Source organism: Oncorhynchus nerka, linkage group LG7 (genome assembly GCF_034236695.1).
Source record: "Oncorhynchus nerka isolate Pitt River linkage group LG7, Oner_Uvic_2.0, whole genome shotgun sequence".
Lineage (NCBI taxonomy): Eukaryota > Metazoa > Chordata > Actinopteri > Salmoniformes > Salmonidae > Oncorhynchus > Oncorhynchus nerka.
The window spans coordinates 50,639,103-50,656,605 of record NC_088402.1 but is presented as its reverse complement, the minus strand read 5'-3'; the positions used below and the strand labels follow the sequence as shown (position 1 = coordinate 50,656,605).

The window sequence follows — 17,503 nt, the reverse complement described above, 5'->3', positions numbered from 1 at the left end:
CTCTGAATGTGGAGACTGTTCTTCTACAAAGGGCCAGCCGCCACCCAGGGCCATTGTGGCCCTCCAGTCCCTCTCTGCCAAGAAGGGTCCCATTGTATCCCTTCATCCCTAGAATGGAAGCCTGTATTTTTTTCCCGGGAAAACCCACGCCCTCTTACACCCTCCACCCAGCATGGCTGGTCCATCTTAAAGGGCACTGTGACCCTGGGAACCCCCCCGCCCCCCCATTCGCCATCTCACACTGGGTCAAATGAAGCTGCACTGATCCCCTTTGTCTGGGTGTGTCCCCCAGTGGGAGTCCGACTGCACGCCCACGAGGGGGGACTGGGTTTGTGTTTGTGTATGTGGGGGGAGAGGATGTATACATCATGGGGAGTGACCATGTGCAATAACACAACACTTCAACGAGCCAATAGTAAGAGACTGAATAGCAACATTAGGTCCTATGTGACCAATGAGAAGACGCACTGGGCACAGACGTCAGTTCAACATTCGACTTCTTGTAAAGTCCATTCCCTGATGAATTGATGCTGTTCTGAGGGCAAAAGGGGTTGCGACTCAATATTAGGAAGGTGTTCCTAATGTCTTTTCCACTCATTGTAGATTGTAATTGACACTTGGAAGTGTAGAGGAAACATTCCAATCCACCAGATAGAACATGGAGTGTTTTTGTCCCACATTTAGATTCAGAGTAACCTTTAATTCCCCTGATATAGACTGTTCTTGTCCTGCAGGTAGGTCTGAAGGAGTGTTCTGAGATGCCAGGAATTTCATTCCAATGTGGGTTAGGTTGAATGACAGCTGGAAGGGAAGGTGGTGTACTGCACAGATCTCTGCAGAGGTGTGGCTACCATTATCACTGGGGAATGTCATCTCAGATCGCTGTGTTAGCAGGATGGAGACAGGTGGGGGGGTGGAGTGACTGCAGGTACCGAGAGTAGATGAGTTTGAAGAAAGGCTAGAGAAAGGCAGAGGCAGACAGAGAAGAGGACATTAAGAGAGGAGGATGGAGGAAGGATGATGGAGATATAAATGAAAGATGGAGGGAGGATGACAGAGAGATGAAGGAGAGATGTAATATGAGGGTGCAGAGAAAGGAAAGAGGGGTAGAGAAAGTGAAGGGCAGAATGATTAATAATGAAAGAGGAAGGGTGTAGCAGATGAAGGACAGTGATATGAACCCCTGCCTCTACATTCCAGGCAGCATGACCTAGTTTTTTGGACCCGCATGGCCCTAACGAGAGAGAGAGAGAGAGAGAGAGAGAGAGAGAGAGAGAGAGAGAGAGAGAGAGAGAGAGAGAGAGAGAGAGAGAGAGAGAGAGAGAGAGAGAGAGAGAGAGAGAGAGAGAGAGAGAGAGAGAGAGAGAGAGAGAGAGAGAGAGAGAGAGAGAGAGAGAGAGAGAGAGAGAGAGAGAGAGAGAGAGAGAGAGAGAGAGAGAGAGAGAGAGAGAGAGAGAGAGAGAGAGAGAGAGAGAGAGAGAGAGAGAGAGAGAGAGAGAGAGAGAGAGAGAGAGAGAGAGAGAGAGAGAGAGAGAGAGAGAGAGAGAGAGAGAGAGAGAGAGAGAGAGAGAGAGTGCTATTTCACACTGCCGTGGGAGGCAGAATTGATATTTGATGTTATATTACACTGGTGCTAGAGAAAGAGTGGAGAGAGTTGTTTGAGTGATAGCGAGAGGAAGGAACATCTCAGTTTGGTGAGTTTAGAAGTATTTCTTCCATACTTTCCAACACCTCTGTTGTTTTCTCTCTCCCTTAGCCCACTCCTAAAGGGACACAGGGGGGGATCTTGGAGTTGGGTTAAAGCTTTCCTCCTTTGTGTGATCTACGATTAACTTACTCCGTGCTCAGACTCCTCATATTGTCATGCAGACAGACGTCCGGGTAGAGCTGCTTTCAACCTCAGCCCTCAGCCTCGCTGTTCATGAATGTTAATTACACCAACAGGGGTTATAGTGAACATCAACACAGCAACCCCAACCCCGGGATACATTCAAATGGGATGTATGTTCAGACATTAAACTCTTCATATATAATGCATACTGTGTTTGGATATTAGCAGTACAAAGTGAATCATGCGTAGCTGGGCTTTTAGTGAATAGTAAACACATCTCTACATTTTCTACTGGCCCAGTGCAATACAGATGAGGTCTTAAGTGAGTCTTGTGGGGGTGAAATGAGTTCCTATTGTTCTTACTTGAATAGGATGTTTAAAGTCTATAGTGCTGAGCATTAACCAACATTTTAGTTATTTTTTTCAGTTATTTTTCACCTACACCTTTCAATTATTTGGATTTAAAACATATTTCCTGCAATTCTACACATTTTCTTGTAAGGTGCAGAGAAATGTTGCAGTTTTAAAGCAAATGTTCTTGCAATTCAATGCATTTTGCCATGTCTAATGTTTATTCATATTTAAGTGACTCGAACATTACGGCAAAGTCTATGGGCCCCCAAAACATTGCTAAAAAACATTAGCTGACATGGGCTAGTTGATCTGGACATTTCTGACAAGTTATAAATAGCTCTCTAAGGTATGCAATGACTAACATGACTCATGATGAGGAACTGATGATGCACTACCCAATTTAGTAATGTCACCTTGTGCATTCTACTATTACAACAAAGAGTGTGTTTAATGCCGGACTCAGTTCCTTTCCAGTTTGGGAACCACTGGTTTAAGTGATTGATAGTGTTCAGCAGTCATAAAAGTATGCCATATTTTCATTGAAATACTACAAAATAGTGATTTTGTCAGACAGCATAGGAAGCAGCCCTATAGAGATGACTGGAAATAAAATAAAACAAATTTAATATACACAACAGCTGAAATATTTTATTAATGATGGTTAATAATGGGTTAATAATGGGAATTCACAACCATCATGTGACTTGTATTAATTGTTTTATTCTGTGACGTTACAGCATTCAACCCACATAGTGCATTTCATGTTTTAAAAAAAGTATCAAAACCGAAATCGAAAACCATGATTATTTTTTCATAATCGAACCGAAACCGAACTGACCTCAAAAAGCACTTATCGCTCAGCACAAGAAGTTTAGGACAGAGAGGTTTCCAGGGAGAAGAGAGTGGTGCTGGGGGAGATGGAGAGATAGTCTGATGAAATGGTAGACTGCCGGATGGCAAGGCTCTGGTAGACACCTCAAGGGCTTTATCTGGTGGAGGAGACGGGCACTGGGGAAGTAGGTCAAAGGTCAAGACGAATGTAGGTTAAGCTTTCTGTGGGCTTGAAGGTCAGTGAAATCCATCTGAAATAGCCACAGACAATATGAACAGTCAGATTGGAGATCCAGACCATTACCAATGGTAGTGAACCATACAGACCACAGTCACTGTCAGATCACTGTGCCTTTGGCTGTTAACACTGGAGGTTTCTACTGCCACCTATTGGATGGCTAGTGAAAATGCAGTAAATGTTTAAGGACTGAAATCTCACTGACGTTGGCGACAAATGCCTTATTCTAATGTGATCTCTCTCCCTCCATCCCTCTCTCTCTCTCTCTCTCTCCCTCCCTCCCTCCTTCTACTGTAGCTGTGACGAGTATGTGACTCAGCTGGATGAGATGCAGAGACAGCTGTCTGCGGCAGAGGATGAGAAGAAGACCCTGAACTCCCTCCTCCGTATGGCCATCCAGCAGAAGCTAGCCCTGACCCAGCGCTTGGAGGACCTGGAGTTTGACACCGAGCAGACCCGCCGCGGGGGCAAACCTAAAGGCAGGACCACCAACGGCAGAACCACCAACGGCCAGACCAACACCGCCAACAACCCCCACGTAAGTCACGGGCTCACCTGCGCCGGCATCGGTCGCCCCAGTGAGCACAACATCATGCCCAACGGCATCCTGGGAGGGCCAGTGGTCTTCTGCAGCGAGAAGTACAAGATCTACTGCGACTGAAGCGGCTGCATTGTCAGCACGGGACTGCTGTGTACAGAGGGGAGGAGCCCGAGGTCCTCCCCTGACTTAGTGTTAAAGAGCCCTACTATGCTCGCTTAGCTCCCTGCCTGCTCAGCCTGCAGCCTCATAGAGCCTGGTGTGTGTCTAACCTATAGTACATACTTATGCCTATGGCCACGTATGGCCACTCACGCCTGCTAGTGTAAACGCTTAGGGGAATGCAGCTGTGTATGTACTGAACCGTACAGTACAGTGTGCCCTAGAAGTTTGGGATTGTAGTAGACATAATGTATGGCATGTGGATATGGCCTCAACCGGCCGCCGTTGGGCTTCTGTGGATATTATGGGGTGTCACTTCTTTCCGCCGTCATGGTGCTGTACTTATGATGATGTAAAAGGTGGCAGCTTTTGTGCTTAGTGTGTTCTGACCCCCCCTGAGTGTGTTGCCTGGTAACCATAATGCATTTGGGGGGGTGGGGACTTGTGAAGAGGGTGTCACTTTTAGGATCATGTGACAGAAGTTGACGTCCTCTTCTCGTTTTGCTTGCCTGTTGGCGTTGGTGCTCCTTCGATAAAGCCCCCGCTCCTCTTCCCCTCTCTCTCCTGGCCCCCCAGGACTGAGCCAGCCCCAGCAACCCACTGACCAATCAGGTTGCTCATTAATGTTTACATAAACAAATGAAACAAAACAATATGCAAACTCCCCCTGCTGTTGCTAGGGAGCCCAGTGTGATTTGCTGGATTTTCTAACTGAAATTCAAAAATTCTCAAAGCGGGTTGGCTGATAATTAATGATGTCGGAGGTGGGCGGTAAAGGAGCACCTAAGACCACAGGTGTTTCATTTCAAGATCCTTTAAGCTGTACACCAACGCGGTAGAGTCAGGCAGTCCAATCGCATGGCTTTGCAGCTGAAAATGCTACTGAGCTTTATAACAGTTTTTCTCTGTAAACAGGTGTGTCACAGCACATGCAGATGTGCTACAGGGCTCTACATTTGAACCAGAGGAGTTATTTAACATCTGCAGAAATAAACAGAGGGCTTATATTCCATGTGACCCAGTATATGTCATATTGGTGGATTCTCTCAGCCATATCACTTAAGAACGAAAGAAAATGATCAAATAACTGTGAACAGATACAATATAGTTTTGATTGATGGTGATTTTTGTAATAACAGAAAAGATCCTAAAAGAGCACAAAAATCAATGGCACCCAGATCCGGATCGTAATTCTACAAACAAAACCGACCAATATCCCTCGGCAAAGTGCCTGTCGACCCAAACACTTGAAATCAACTACATCTATATATCGATGTAAAGCCCTGTCTGTGTCTGTCAGCCTAATGCTGATCTTTCTTCCTCTCTCTCTCCCTGTCGCTTCTCTCTTTCTCTTTTGGGAGGCCCTTTTGAGCTCTCAAATGAACTATGTGTGGTTATGTGGCTGAAAACCCTGTCCTCCTCACGTCTCAAACGTGTGGTTAGTCGCTTTGTTGTCATGACAACCCCTCTCTTTTTTTTGTCAGCAGCTTGCTCGCTCTACAACACCACTCTCCCTTTAAGTAGAGAGGGGGATTGTGGGGAAAACCCCTGGATATTGTCAGGTAACGTCCTTGCGCACGTGTGTTCTGGAACCCTGCCTGTGTGTGTGTGTGTGTGTGTGTGTGTGTGTCATCTCAGCTCCGACACTGAGGTGAAAGACCCTTGTGTGTATGTCGTTTTCTCCAAATATTGCAAATAGATTCATTTCTGAGATGCTGTGTGGATGTGAGAGGACAACCAATGTACTGTCTTTATTACCCCCCCCCCCAAAAAAAAGCTTTAACCCTTGCAATCTAGTGCCAGGCAGATTAAAAAAACTGATGTGGGGCTTGTGTTAGATAGATCCATGTAATGCATACACGGTATTAGCTTTGTGGCGCTAAAAGCAGGGTTGATGCCAAGAGATTCTTGGAAGATGAATTCAATTATGCTTTTTAAAACTATATATTCTTAATAATACGATCGTAATCAGGTTCTAATCTTCTAGGATACTCCTAGGCCACCTCTCTCGGGTATGGAGAGGGAGAGCTTTGGTTCCTCCGAACGAGGGACGTCCTCAACCCTGCTTGAGTTGAGTATGTGCTGCGCTGCCCTACGAGGCCTTTAGTCACGCCACACAGTATGGAGACGAGGCTATCGTTCACATCAGAGAAGAACCTCCACGGGAGGGGAAATCACTATTCTGTTCTTGTTCCACTTAAGCGACAGTGATAGAATCACACTTTGTTTGTGTCAGTTTGCTCTGGGTGTAGAGAGTGGGAGAGGAGAGAGAAGTAATACTGGTGTTTAAAAGCACCTGCACCCGAAAGACGAGCTCTCTCAGCCGATTCTGAACATGATTTTGATACTGTGTTTGGGGAAATGAGTTCCAGGGTTTTCTGAGGGAGATGCATTTACATGAGGTTTTTGTTTGACTACTTTGTCTCTAAATGTGGTATTTTACCAGTGGACATTGATTCAAATGAGTTGACCCTATATCCCTGTTCCCTTGTGTAGGCACTATAGATTCACTGAATAATCTATATATTTCATAATCCAGGATGTGATTGTGGCTAGAGAGACCCTCCCTAGTTCTCTTGGTTTAGTTTGAAATCAATGTCTGTTTATCTGGTGCCATCAATAGAATGCCACCAGAATAAGCTCCCTCCTACCTCTGCCTTTAGGCTCCGCCCACTTCACCTTTGAGTTCTCTCACACGCTCTTCGTCTGATTCCTGATTGGTTGAACGCCTGCACGCTAAAAAACACACCCGTTCTCATTAACCTGCATGCCAGTAAGGAAAGCCCCTCCTATGACTGACCTGGTTCTGGGGTGTGGATTAAACTCTTGGGGCTCATCATGTGTTTCGGAGGTGTCAAAGGTCATGGTACTTGTGAGGTCATCAGCTTCTTGCACTCACTGGTCTTCCTCGTGCAGTGGTGCTTTTATATCAGCTCCTCTGAAACATATTGACACAATGTTGATATGACAGTCCGCTTCAGCACTACTAACCCAGTTTGCACCAACCGCTAGATAGTAGCCACTGTAACTAACTGGGCCTTCGGTGTACATCTTTTTACTCTTCCTTATTTCATGTTTTTGATTGGAATGGAATCATTTCTGAGGAAGTTAACATCTCTCTAAATGTACCAGTAATGCACATTTGTATGTTTTCTTTGTTTCTCCGTTTTGCAGTCATTTAATTCTGCCCGGAGGAGGATCCTCCAACACAGGATCCTCTCACAATGCCGATGTCACATTCATTGTGCAGAAAACAGATAGCCCTATAGGCCAAGATTATGAAACCCACTTCAAGACTAAAAAGATCAAATGAAATCTCTGATATGAAAATCCAATATCTCTCCAGGTTGCCCTTTAACTCGCAATATAGCACGACCTCTATGTCCTATGCATGGGAATGAACAAGCTATTTCACATTGCCCCTCGCTGCTGCCGATGCTCACAAGTACAGTGAACTCTGCCCTCCTCATGAAATGATGATCAGAGTTTGTCATTGGCGGAGTTATCCCTCCAATGAGAAGCCAGGGGAACCATGGTCTTTTCTCAATGTAAATCAACCAACTGTTTTGTCTGGTTTGATCTTTTTTTGTTTTGGTTTATTTGTTTTCTTTAACCTGTGCACTTTTATTATAGGATTATATAACTTTATATTATTAACCTAGGAAAGGTTTGTAGTGCTATGATTTGTGACTTATTTAGTCAAGTATACACATATATTAATAGGAATATATTTCCTCATGTTTATGGTCTCTTTGTACCATCTACAGAGACCATTTACTCTCCTAAAGTCTCACCGCAAACCAGAGTCCATCTATTGTTATTGTGCTTCTGAGAATTGATCCATCTGAATAACCATCCTTTTATTGTTATGTCTCATCATATTGCTTTATTATGCTGTTTGGTTTTATATGTATGTTCTACTGCCATGTTCTAAACAAAATCCAGGGTGAGCTAATTCTGGGGTTTTCATGTATTTATTATTCCTAGGAATAGTTCAAAGCTAACGCGCAGAAACTTGACGACGCTCTGACTCAAAAAAAATGGTAAGAAGTTCTTGGGGGGAAAAATGGAGTGGCAAAATTATTTTGTTTTTTTCCATCTTCTTACCAGGGGTGTCACACTGATAAGGGATCACTGGCTCACAGAATTCTCTGCAAGTGCAACGATTAAATTCCAAATTGGAATTGTTTAATTCTCTCTTTGTTTATCGTGCCAAATCCTGGTACACCAATTAGGTTTGAAAAGATTCAAGAATCAGAAAGACAAGCCGTACATCAGTGAGAAAGGTGTAGTTTGGGGCTGTGGCTTTCTGCTGAAGCGCTACCCGGGTTTTGCTTTGGGTTTGTTTTGTTCTTCATTCTGACCAGTAGTGCCTTTCATTGTTTCAAGGGAGAATTGTAGACTAGTACTTTGTGTTTTTGTTTTTTAGGGGAGGAGTTTGGGTTGAATGACTTTGTGAGCAGCAATAAATGCAAAGAGGAGTAGCCCTTTTTGCAGGAGTGAGATGATCGTTTTGAAATTAGCTCAATTCAACTGATATTGTATTGAATTCTGCAGGTCAGTGATCCCAACAGCAAATTCAGGGGTATTGAGAAAATGTAGTTTTTTTTTAATCAAACTTTGGGAACCAAAATAAATCCCTTTGGCCTCATTTTGAACAAAATGTTCCATGCACCACTATGTGTTTGGACAGATCAGTGTACTATTGGAAACATTGACATGATCTCTAGCTTTGTATGGTGAAGGTAATGTAATATCTACAGTATTGTTGGCAAATGTGCAGAGAGCGCATTTTCTCTTTGATTTGTTTTTTGTTTTTTTATTGAATATTTTTTTTACATCATATATTAAAGTGTTGTGATTTCAGGAAATAGAAAACAGATTTTGCATCAACAAGCTTGAATAGTGCCATCCTAGCCCATGCTTGTTTGTTGAGGCGTAAAAAGTTATCAATACGGTTGAGAAGCGAAAAATACGGAGAAAATAAAGTGCAATTTAAATGCTGTTTTACAAGGAAAATAAAAGTTTTCTGTTTGCTGGAAGCGATAGCATTGTGATAATACACTAGCCGTGCAAACTTTATATTGTCATATTGTGTTTCAGTATTGATCCATATTGAGTTTGATACCTTTATATGAAATAACGACTTAATCTGTATGTTGGTATTTATTTGGATTGTCATGCAGTACTGTATTCTTATCAATAATGTGCATTATAATTAGTGGCATATTGATTACAACTTTAATGTCATATGCATGTTTTTCAGTCATGGGAACCTTTACACAGAATCGAAAACAAACCTATAACTTTGGAGATGCTGAAAAAATAAAATGATGAAAAAATGAGTTTAGTCTAATGTATTACTGCTGAGCTAATCCTATGAAAGTGTTGTTTTGTTTTCCTATAGAGAGGTGTTATGCTGTGTAAAGGTAGTCATACTGGTTCAAATCAATAAATGTGACTAAAAAGACAAAGTGTCCCGTGTGTATTTTCATCCCAAACTCTCCCACTGTAAGCAAATGAACAGTTAACTTTGGAGCCAGTCTGATGCTGCAGGCTCCCCCTCAGAAGATCCCCAGCTGGGAAACAGAATGAGGGGGGACTTCCCAGCTGTCTGTAAAGACTCCATGACATGATCAAATTTCACACAATGCACAAAACTCTTCCACCCCCACCTTCTGTCTGGCTCCCCCTCTTTTTCCTCTCTCCCTGCCCTCATCCTTTGTCTTCTCTATTTTTCCTGTTATATTCCATTTTTCTTTTTCTGTTCTCCACATCTCACCCCTTTATATCTCTTTAACTCTCTAGATCTTTTTTTTCTCCCATTTACTCTCTTTTTCTGTCCTTTCCCTCTCTTTTATCCATAATTTGCTGCTGTATATTAAAAAAAACTCCCACATACAAACAAAGCGGGTGACTCTTGACCTCTCCACCCCCAGTAACTTCCTGTCCATGCTCCGTTAGGACCAGTTTCCATGAGTCATAAAGACTTGCCCCGTTTGTCTCGTGCAACAGTTTTATACCACGTGGATGGTTTTATATGGCAAGAATATGTAGAGCGCTATTGATTTTCAGAAGAAGAAAAATGGATACAAAATACAGAAACAGATGAACAATACAAGTGATAAAATAATCGGTCCCGTTCAGAAGGTGTCATTCTACAAATATAAGGATTTATTTTATTCTAATGTCCAAAGTTTATAAATCGCATTTTTAGACCACCGTACAATTTTGATTAATAACCATCTTACAGAAGTAGAATGGAAACAAAAGGACCATTCATTGAGTTTTTAAATAATCTATCCCAGCGAGGGATGGTGGGAGAGATGCGAAAGTTCTGCAAGCAGGGCTCTGCTCTAAACGCCTGATTTCCTCCTCTAGTCCTCTCTGTAAAGGGGGGCTGATGAGGATGGCTGGCTTTGTGTCTCTGAAACCCCACAAGTACAGAACAAATTCTGTTCCAAATCTGGTGACATTGAAAAGCAATGTGTGTGTGTATGGCCAACAATGAGTGTGATGTCTGAGTGATGGAAGAAGTGCTCTAATCAAGACAATCAATGGTTTGCATGCAGGGCTGAAACATAAAAACTATAATACACACTATTCAGACACAAAGAATCACATACAACGAGGCTACAGTGTACCATTTACCAACCACACTAAATAACAGAGACTGCCCCAACTGAAAAAGTCCCATTTTGCAGAATCAGGATACTGTATGAAAGAAAGGTGGGAGGTCACTCCATTGGCAGTCTATGACATCACTATCCCCCACAGTGGACGCTTTGTCGTCATGGCATCTCCCCCATTTCCTGTTCATTATGCCATATGGAATATGGGTCAGTGGAATATGATCTATCCCACTGCTCCATTCCAAATTCAGGTGGTATGATTGTACCTGAAGTAGCATGCTGCGTCGTCTCACAGTGGTTGGTGCAGTATCCTCTCTGACCAATTGGGGTCACCATAACACTGACAAATACAGTGGTATCCAGTGTCTGTCTGAATCCAATGAGATTCTTCACTCTTTTTTGAGTGATATGATATAGGTATGTGTTTGTGCACAAGCATGTTTTGTATGTGTGTGTGCGTGTGTGTGTGTGTGGGTGTGTACGCAATGTTGAGTGTGAGTGCGTACGCAATGGTGAGTGTGCTGCTGTCAGTGGAGTGGGGCTACTAAACCGTAACCTAACACAAAGAGCCCTCTCTCTTTCTCAGCCACTCCTGTCATGTGATGAGCTGAACACATGAGGACCCTGAAGGAGCATTGAATGCATCAGGTGGTGCACAGAACACACACACACACAGTTACACCACACGGCCAAACAGACAGCCTCTCCATGTCTGACTCATGTGTCTCTGACTACTGTGTGCACACACACACACACACACACACACACACACACACACACACACACACACACACACACAGCAGGTCTGACGAACTGTGTGACCTCATCCTCATCATATACCAAACATTCCGGCTGGACAGGGATGTGTCTTCTCCTCTATGCTCATGAGAGAAATGGATACTCCAAAAGAGATCTATCTCTCTGTAATCTGTAGGTGTGTGCCTCTACTCTTGTTCTCATTGAAATCATGACAAAACATGTCGTGCAAAATGTTCACTTTATTTTCAGTTCACACTCTTTGATGAGTGAGGTGGTTTGATAACAGCAGAGGAGGTGTGATTTGAAATTGGTGTGAAAGAAGTGGATGGCCTAACTCACACCTTCCCTCCTTTCCCCCACATCTCTCTCATCTCTCTGCCTACCTTTCTTTTTCCTCCAATTCTCTGCGCTTCTCTGACTCCCTCCCCCCATTTTCACTCTGCTTCTTTCTGTCCTCCCATCCTCTCTCCTTTATCCATTTCCCTCCCTCTGACTATCTCTCGCCATCTCTCTCTTCACTCTCAATTTCAATTCAATTTAACGGGCTTTATTGGCATGGGAAACATATGTATACATTGCCAAAGCAAGTGAAATAGATAATAAACAAAAGTGAAATAAACAATACAAAATTAACAGTAAACATTACACTCCCAAAAGTTCCAAAAGAATAGATACATTTCAAATGTCATATTATGTATATATACAGTGTTGTAATGATGTGCAAATAGTTAAAGTACCAAAGAGAAAATAACATAAATATAGGTTCATTTTAAAATGGTGTCTGTTCTTCACTTGTTGCCCTTTTCTTGTGGCAACAGATCACTAATATTGCTGCTGTGATGGCACACTGTGGTATTTCACCCAATAGATATGGGAGTTTATCAAAATTGGATATGTTTTCACATTTTTTGTGAGTCTGTGAAATCTGAAGGAAATATGCGTCTCTAATATGGTCATACATTTGGCAGGAGGTTAGGAAGTGCAGCTCAGTTTCCACCTCATTTTGTTGGCAGTGTGCACATAGCCTGTCTTCTCTTCTCTCTTCGGCAGCCTTTCTCAATAGCAAGGCTATGCTCACTGAGTCTGTACATAGTCAGAGATTTCCTTAATTTTGGGTCAGGCACAGTGGTCAGGTATTCTGCCACTGTGTACGCTCTGTTTAGGGCCAGATAGCATTCTAGTTTGCTCTGTTTTTTTGTAAATTCTTTCCAATGTGTCAAGTAATTATCTTTTTGTTTTCTCATGATTTGGTTGGGTCTAATTGTGTTGCTGTCCTGGGGCTCTGTGGGATCTGTTTGTGTTTGTGAACAGAGCCCCAAGACCAGCGTGCTTAGGGGGCTCTTCTCCGGGTTCATTTCTCTGTAGGTGATGGCTTTGTTATAGAGGGTTTGGGAATCGCTTCCTTTTAGGTGGTTGTATGGGAGTTTATCAAAATTTGATATGTTTTCACATTTTTTGTGAGTCTGTGTAATCTGAGGGAAATATGCCTCTCTAATATGGTTATACATTTGGCAGGAGGTTAGGGCGTCTATTTTCTGGATTTTGATAATTAGTGGGTATCAGCCTAATTCTGCTCTGCATGCATTATTTGGTATTTTATGTTGTACACAGAGGATTTTTTTTGCAGAATTCTGCATGCAGAGTCTCAATTTGGTGTTTGTCCCATTTTGTGAATTCTTGGTTGGTAAGCAGATCCCAGACCTCACAACCATAAAGGGCAATGGGTTCTATATCTGATACAAGTTTTTTTAGCCAGATCCAAATTGGTATATCGCATTTTATGTTCCTTTGATGGCATAGAAGGTCCTTCTTGCCTTGTCTCTCAGATCGTTCACAACTTTGTGGAAGTTACCTGTGGCGCTGATGTTTAAGCCGAGGTATATATCGTTTTTTTGTGTGCTCTAGGGCAACGGTGTCTAGACGGAATTTGTATTCGTGTTCCTGGGAACTGGACCTTTTTTGGAACACCATTGTTTTTGTCTTACTGAGATTTACTGTCAGGGCCCAGGTCTGACAGAATCTGTGCCGAAGATCTAGGTGCCACTGTAGGCCCTCCGTGGTTGGGGACAGAAGCATCAGATCATCAGCAAACAGTAGACATTTGACTTAAGATTCTAATAGGGTGAGGCCGGGTGCTGCAGACTGTTCTAGTGCCTTCGCCAATTCATTGATATATGTTGAAGAGTGTGGGGCTTAAGCTGCATCCCTGTCTCACCCTCCGTCCCCGTGGAAATAAATGTGTGTATCTCTCTCTCTTTCAGTAACTGGTTCTATTTACCACTGATCTGTGGCTTTGACTGTGGGAGCCCCCAGGTGATTAGAGGATGTTGTTATAATTATACATTATACATTATTATTACAACAATAGTCCTCAGACCTCCAAAAGATGTGATTTAGAGAGTGCAAATCTGAAACGTATTTGTTTTGCCATAGAAAATATAGGCTTTTTCACAGTGGGTGCCTTTCCTTTGCTGGGCAAGCCGTTTGGGATTTGTTTAGCAAAATATGAGTATACACACTTCTCCAGGCTCCAGTACACCACTGCATAGTGCCGATGGAAAAACAATACCTGCTGCAGCCGCTGCAAACTAGCCTATAACAAAAAATAGCTAGCTAGACCGTCAGAAAATGAATGCTTGCTATTTCGCAGTGACCTTTTGGCCTTTGAGAAGGCAGAAGCTTCCATACGTTTTTTGTAAAAATGGTCCCAGCTAGTTGATTCCACTGTCACTCCAAAATGTTGCCCTCGTACAGTTGAACAGCAGATAGAACAGCACCTTATATCTAGCTTCTGAGGGCTTAGCCAATGGCTGACTTGGCTAGCTAGATTTATCTCCCCAGATAGCACAAAATAAAAATCCTGATTGGATCTTCTTTCGCTTCAATGTTAACCCTTTCCTTTCCAACAAAACTGAAGCGATTAAATCAGAACATCATTGAAAATAATGATGTAATTATAATTATAATTTTTATTATAATTATTTTATAAATCCTTAGCTCTTCTCTGAAGGGGTAGAAGGCCCTCCTTGTTCCCCACTATGTTGGGGTTAGTAATAATTTGTAGAGTGGCTCTATTTTCCCTCAGCACACATTTTTTCACCATTCTAAATGTCTAAAGAATCCATATGTCCTTCTGAAATATGAACATAGAAATACTGGACATTTTGAACTCTTTATTATGGTGGCGATTTGACAAAATGTTGATCGTGGTCTAGAATTGAACTCGTATTTTTCTGGTCTCGGTTTTGACCCCTCCAGGTCTCACCCCTCCTCTGGTCTTGGTCTTGACTCGATTTGCTCCAGTCTCCCTTTAGATGGTCTCGAACACAATACTGTTAAGTGCCGTACTCGTTTTGTATGACAAGGGCATATAAAACAGACATTTCACCTTGGGTATTTGAACCAGCAAACATTTGTTTACTAACCCAATGCCTTAACCGCTAGGCTACCTGCAGCCTACAATAATGTAGCCTACAACTTTTTTCTGTGCTTGTCCTTAGTGCCTGCTATGGCTAGCTACAGTAGCTGGACACAGACTATCACAGACTGCAGAGTGTCAGTGAATGAACAAGTGAATGGCAGCCAGCCAGCCAGCCAGTGGGCAAGTCACTACAGACTCCAACACTTTGTCTGTGTTGATCAAGGGCAGACGAGGAGCGTGCAACTACAAAACGAGGCACAAAAGGGGTTAATTGCGCATAGCTAAATTGACATGGGTTAACTCAGAGGGAGCGAGAGGGAGGGAGAGAGAGACAGGAGAGAGAAGGACCTACCACAGTCGACCATTACCCACATGATTGGCTCAAAATGGTAACACAGTTAGCCAAACAGTAGGCCTTGATATGTCTATTCAAGTTAGATAGCATTACAACATGCCACAAACATACTTTACAATCATATGGTTATTGATGGCAGAGGGTGGCTACAGACAGTAGCTCTACACAATATCACATGTTCGTTGACATTATAATTTTTTTATATTTAACCTTTATTTAACTTGGCATTAGACATTAAAATGAAATATAACTCAGGGAGTCATACCGTCACCTCAAACTTTGCATTTTTATTCTGAGGGGCGAATTAACAGTTGGTTATGATACAGAAATAGCAAAGTATTTCATATTTAAGCAAGCAATTTGGCTTTCTGCCTCAATCAATTCCTTGTTCCTCTGAAAACTAACTCATAGGGACAGCTGACAAGGTTTATTCAGCGTGCTGGGAATTCAAGATGAATCAACACTGCTCATCTATGGGAGGGAGAGGGCCTGAGCAGAGACATAGAAATGCCAGTTAATATTTCTGTTTTGTAGTCAAAGGACCAAGGAGGAAGCCAAGCCCAATGATATTCATTAATGCAGTGATGGAAGCACCCAGCGACCCTTATACAAATGGTCAAATGGGGCATCGATTTAGGCCTACAGTGGTGCTCATTTCAACATATGTTCTGTTATAATGACCCTGCTAAATGGTCAATAATAAAGGTAAAACAATTTGTGTTTTCCAAGGCCTGATCCTGCCACTTTGTTTGGTAGAAGGATGTGGCTGGGTGGGAACTGACAGTCCATGAGACTGACGTCATAGTTTGTTTAAACATATTTTGAAGCACTGTTTACGGACTCAAATACATAATCATTGGAAATATTTGATTTGGGGTTATAATATGGTAAAAGCCTACGGTAATAGGTTCAGGGTTGGGTAGGTTACTTTATAAATGTAATCACTTACTAATTGTCTGTCCAAAACTGTAATCAGTAAGGTAACTTTTGGATTACCCAACTCATTAACGTTACTTTTGAATTACTTTCCCCTTTAGAGGCATTAGAAGAAGACAAAAGGGATCCATCAACCACATTTGGTGTGTCATCATAGTGTTCTCTGACGTGCTCAGGTGGAAGAGACTTAAACTTGCACCATTTTAAATGCTGAATTTGATGTAATTGAGAAAACATAAACATTTTGTAGGTTATTGTGTAAAATAACTAAGCAAAAGACATGCAATAAACAACAATGTATCCAAACATAATAGTCCCATGGTTTACTTTATTCTACTGTCCTCAATGAATGACCATGGTTGTCGTGACCGCGCATCAGCGTGAACTCGCAACTCCTTTCTCCAGTGGCGGAGTTGAGCGCACTCAACGCATAGAGAAGAATAGTTTTGCTATAAGGAGGACAGAGCCGGGAGGAGTGAATGGATCAGTGCTCCAATGCATCAAACGCACTATTTGGACACCCTCTTATATCCGTGAAAGAAACCCTACATGCCCGTTATGCCCTGCCGCGGAGGCTAGAGATTTTTGCCAAGAGAAGGGAAAACGCAGAGGACTCTGAAGTTGGGACACTCCTTCGTTTGAGTTGACTGTAACGATAGTTCGCCTGTGCACTGTTTCCAATCTCCTGTGAGCCTAGCGTCGGAGAGGGGGGATTCAGCCAAGCAGGACAACAACTGTAGGCAAGATGCAGGGGGTTTCAGCAACAACTGGTAAGCCAACGCTTAGGCTACACATTTTACAGCTCTGAATTGTTCTGTTTCTTGTTTTGGGGGGTTTGTCTTGAAGTATCCATTTCTAGTGGCAGTATCGTGCCACAAAGTTACAACAGGGGAGGCTACATGTAGCAAAAACGATCTCCTTTATGGCTCAAATTTATGGGGCAAACTTGTCCTTTCTATTGTTCCCCGATTCAAGTCTAACGAATGCAGTTTATGCGGGCGAGAAAGACAAATTTCAACAAACGGATTATCATTATTCATAGGCCTACATAACAGGACATTTACCTTTCAATCAAATGTCACACACACACACATCACAAAAAACGTCAAGGTCCTTGGGGAGAAGAGGGAAATTCGGCACCAAACCCCAAGTGGCAGCAGCTCTGACTTCACCATTGCCCCTGTGCCACGCATTATAAGGCATATGCTTCTCTCAGCCTTTCTCTTAGACACACACACACACACACACACACACACGCTCAGCTCTCTAGACACGGGTGGATTGGCCATCTGGCAATTCTGGCAAATGCCAGATGGGCTACACAATTTTCTTGTTTGGTGGGCTGGTCGAAAATCACACACAAAAATATATAAAGGTGACATGGCCATACTAATCTATAATGAGCCTTTGGCTGATCATTGGGCAACAGCTGGCACTTACCAAGAT

General features: G+C 42.7%; 2 protein-coding genes across 6 annotated transcripts in view; both read left to right on the top strand.

Moving 5' to 3' along the window:
- The window catches only part of LOC115131868 (protein bicaudal D homolog 2-like), a 72,623-nt gene extending 63,195 nt beyond the window's left edge, over positions 1 to 9,428 (top strand). Inside the window, exons 10-12 of one of the 4 annotated variants that reach the window (XM_065020584.1) lie at positions 3,552 to 3,792; positions 5,442 to 5,516; positions 5,942 to 7,221. In XM_065020584.1, the coding sequence (XP_064876656.1) occupies positions 3,552 to 3,792; positions 5,442 to 5,474 (274 nt within the window). In that variant the 3' untranslated portion in view covers positions 5,475 to 5,516; positions 5,942 to 7,221. Of the gene's footprint in view, positions 1 to 3,551 lie in introns of all 4 variants that reach the window. The other 3 variants (XM_029663927.2, XM_065020583.1, XM_065020582.1) reach the window with 3 other exon arrangements.
- Positions 9,429 to 16,498: 7,070 nt separating this feature from the next.
- The window catches only part of LOC115131867 (FYVE, RhoGEF and PH domain-containing protein 3-like), a 95,881-nt gene continuing 94,876 nt past the window's right edge, over positions 16,499 to 17,503 (top strand). For both annotated transcript variants that reach the window (XM_029663924.2, XM_029663923.2), the window contains exon 1: positions 16,499 to 16,827. In XM_029663924.2, coding sequence (XP_029519784.2) covers positions 16,803 to 16,827 — 25 coding nt within the window. In that variant the 5' untranslated portion in view covers positions 16,499 to 16,802. The remainder of the gene's footprint in view (positions 16,828 to 17,503) is intronic.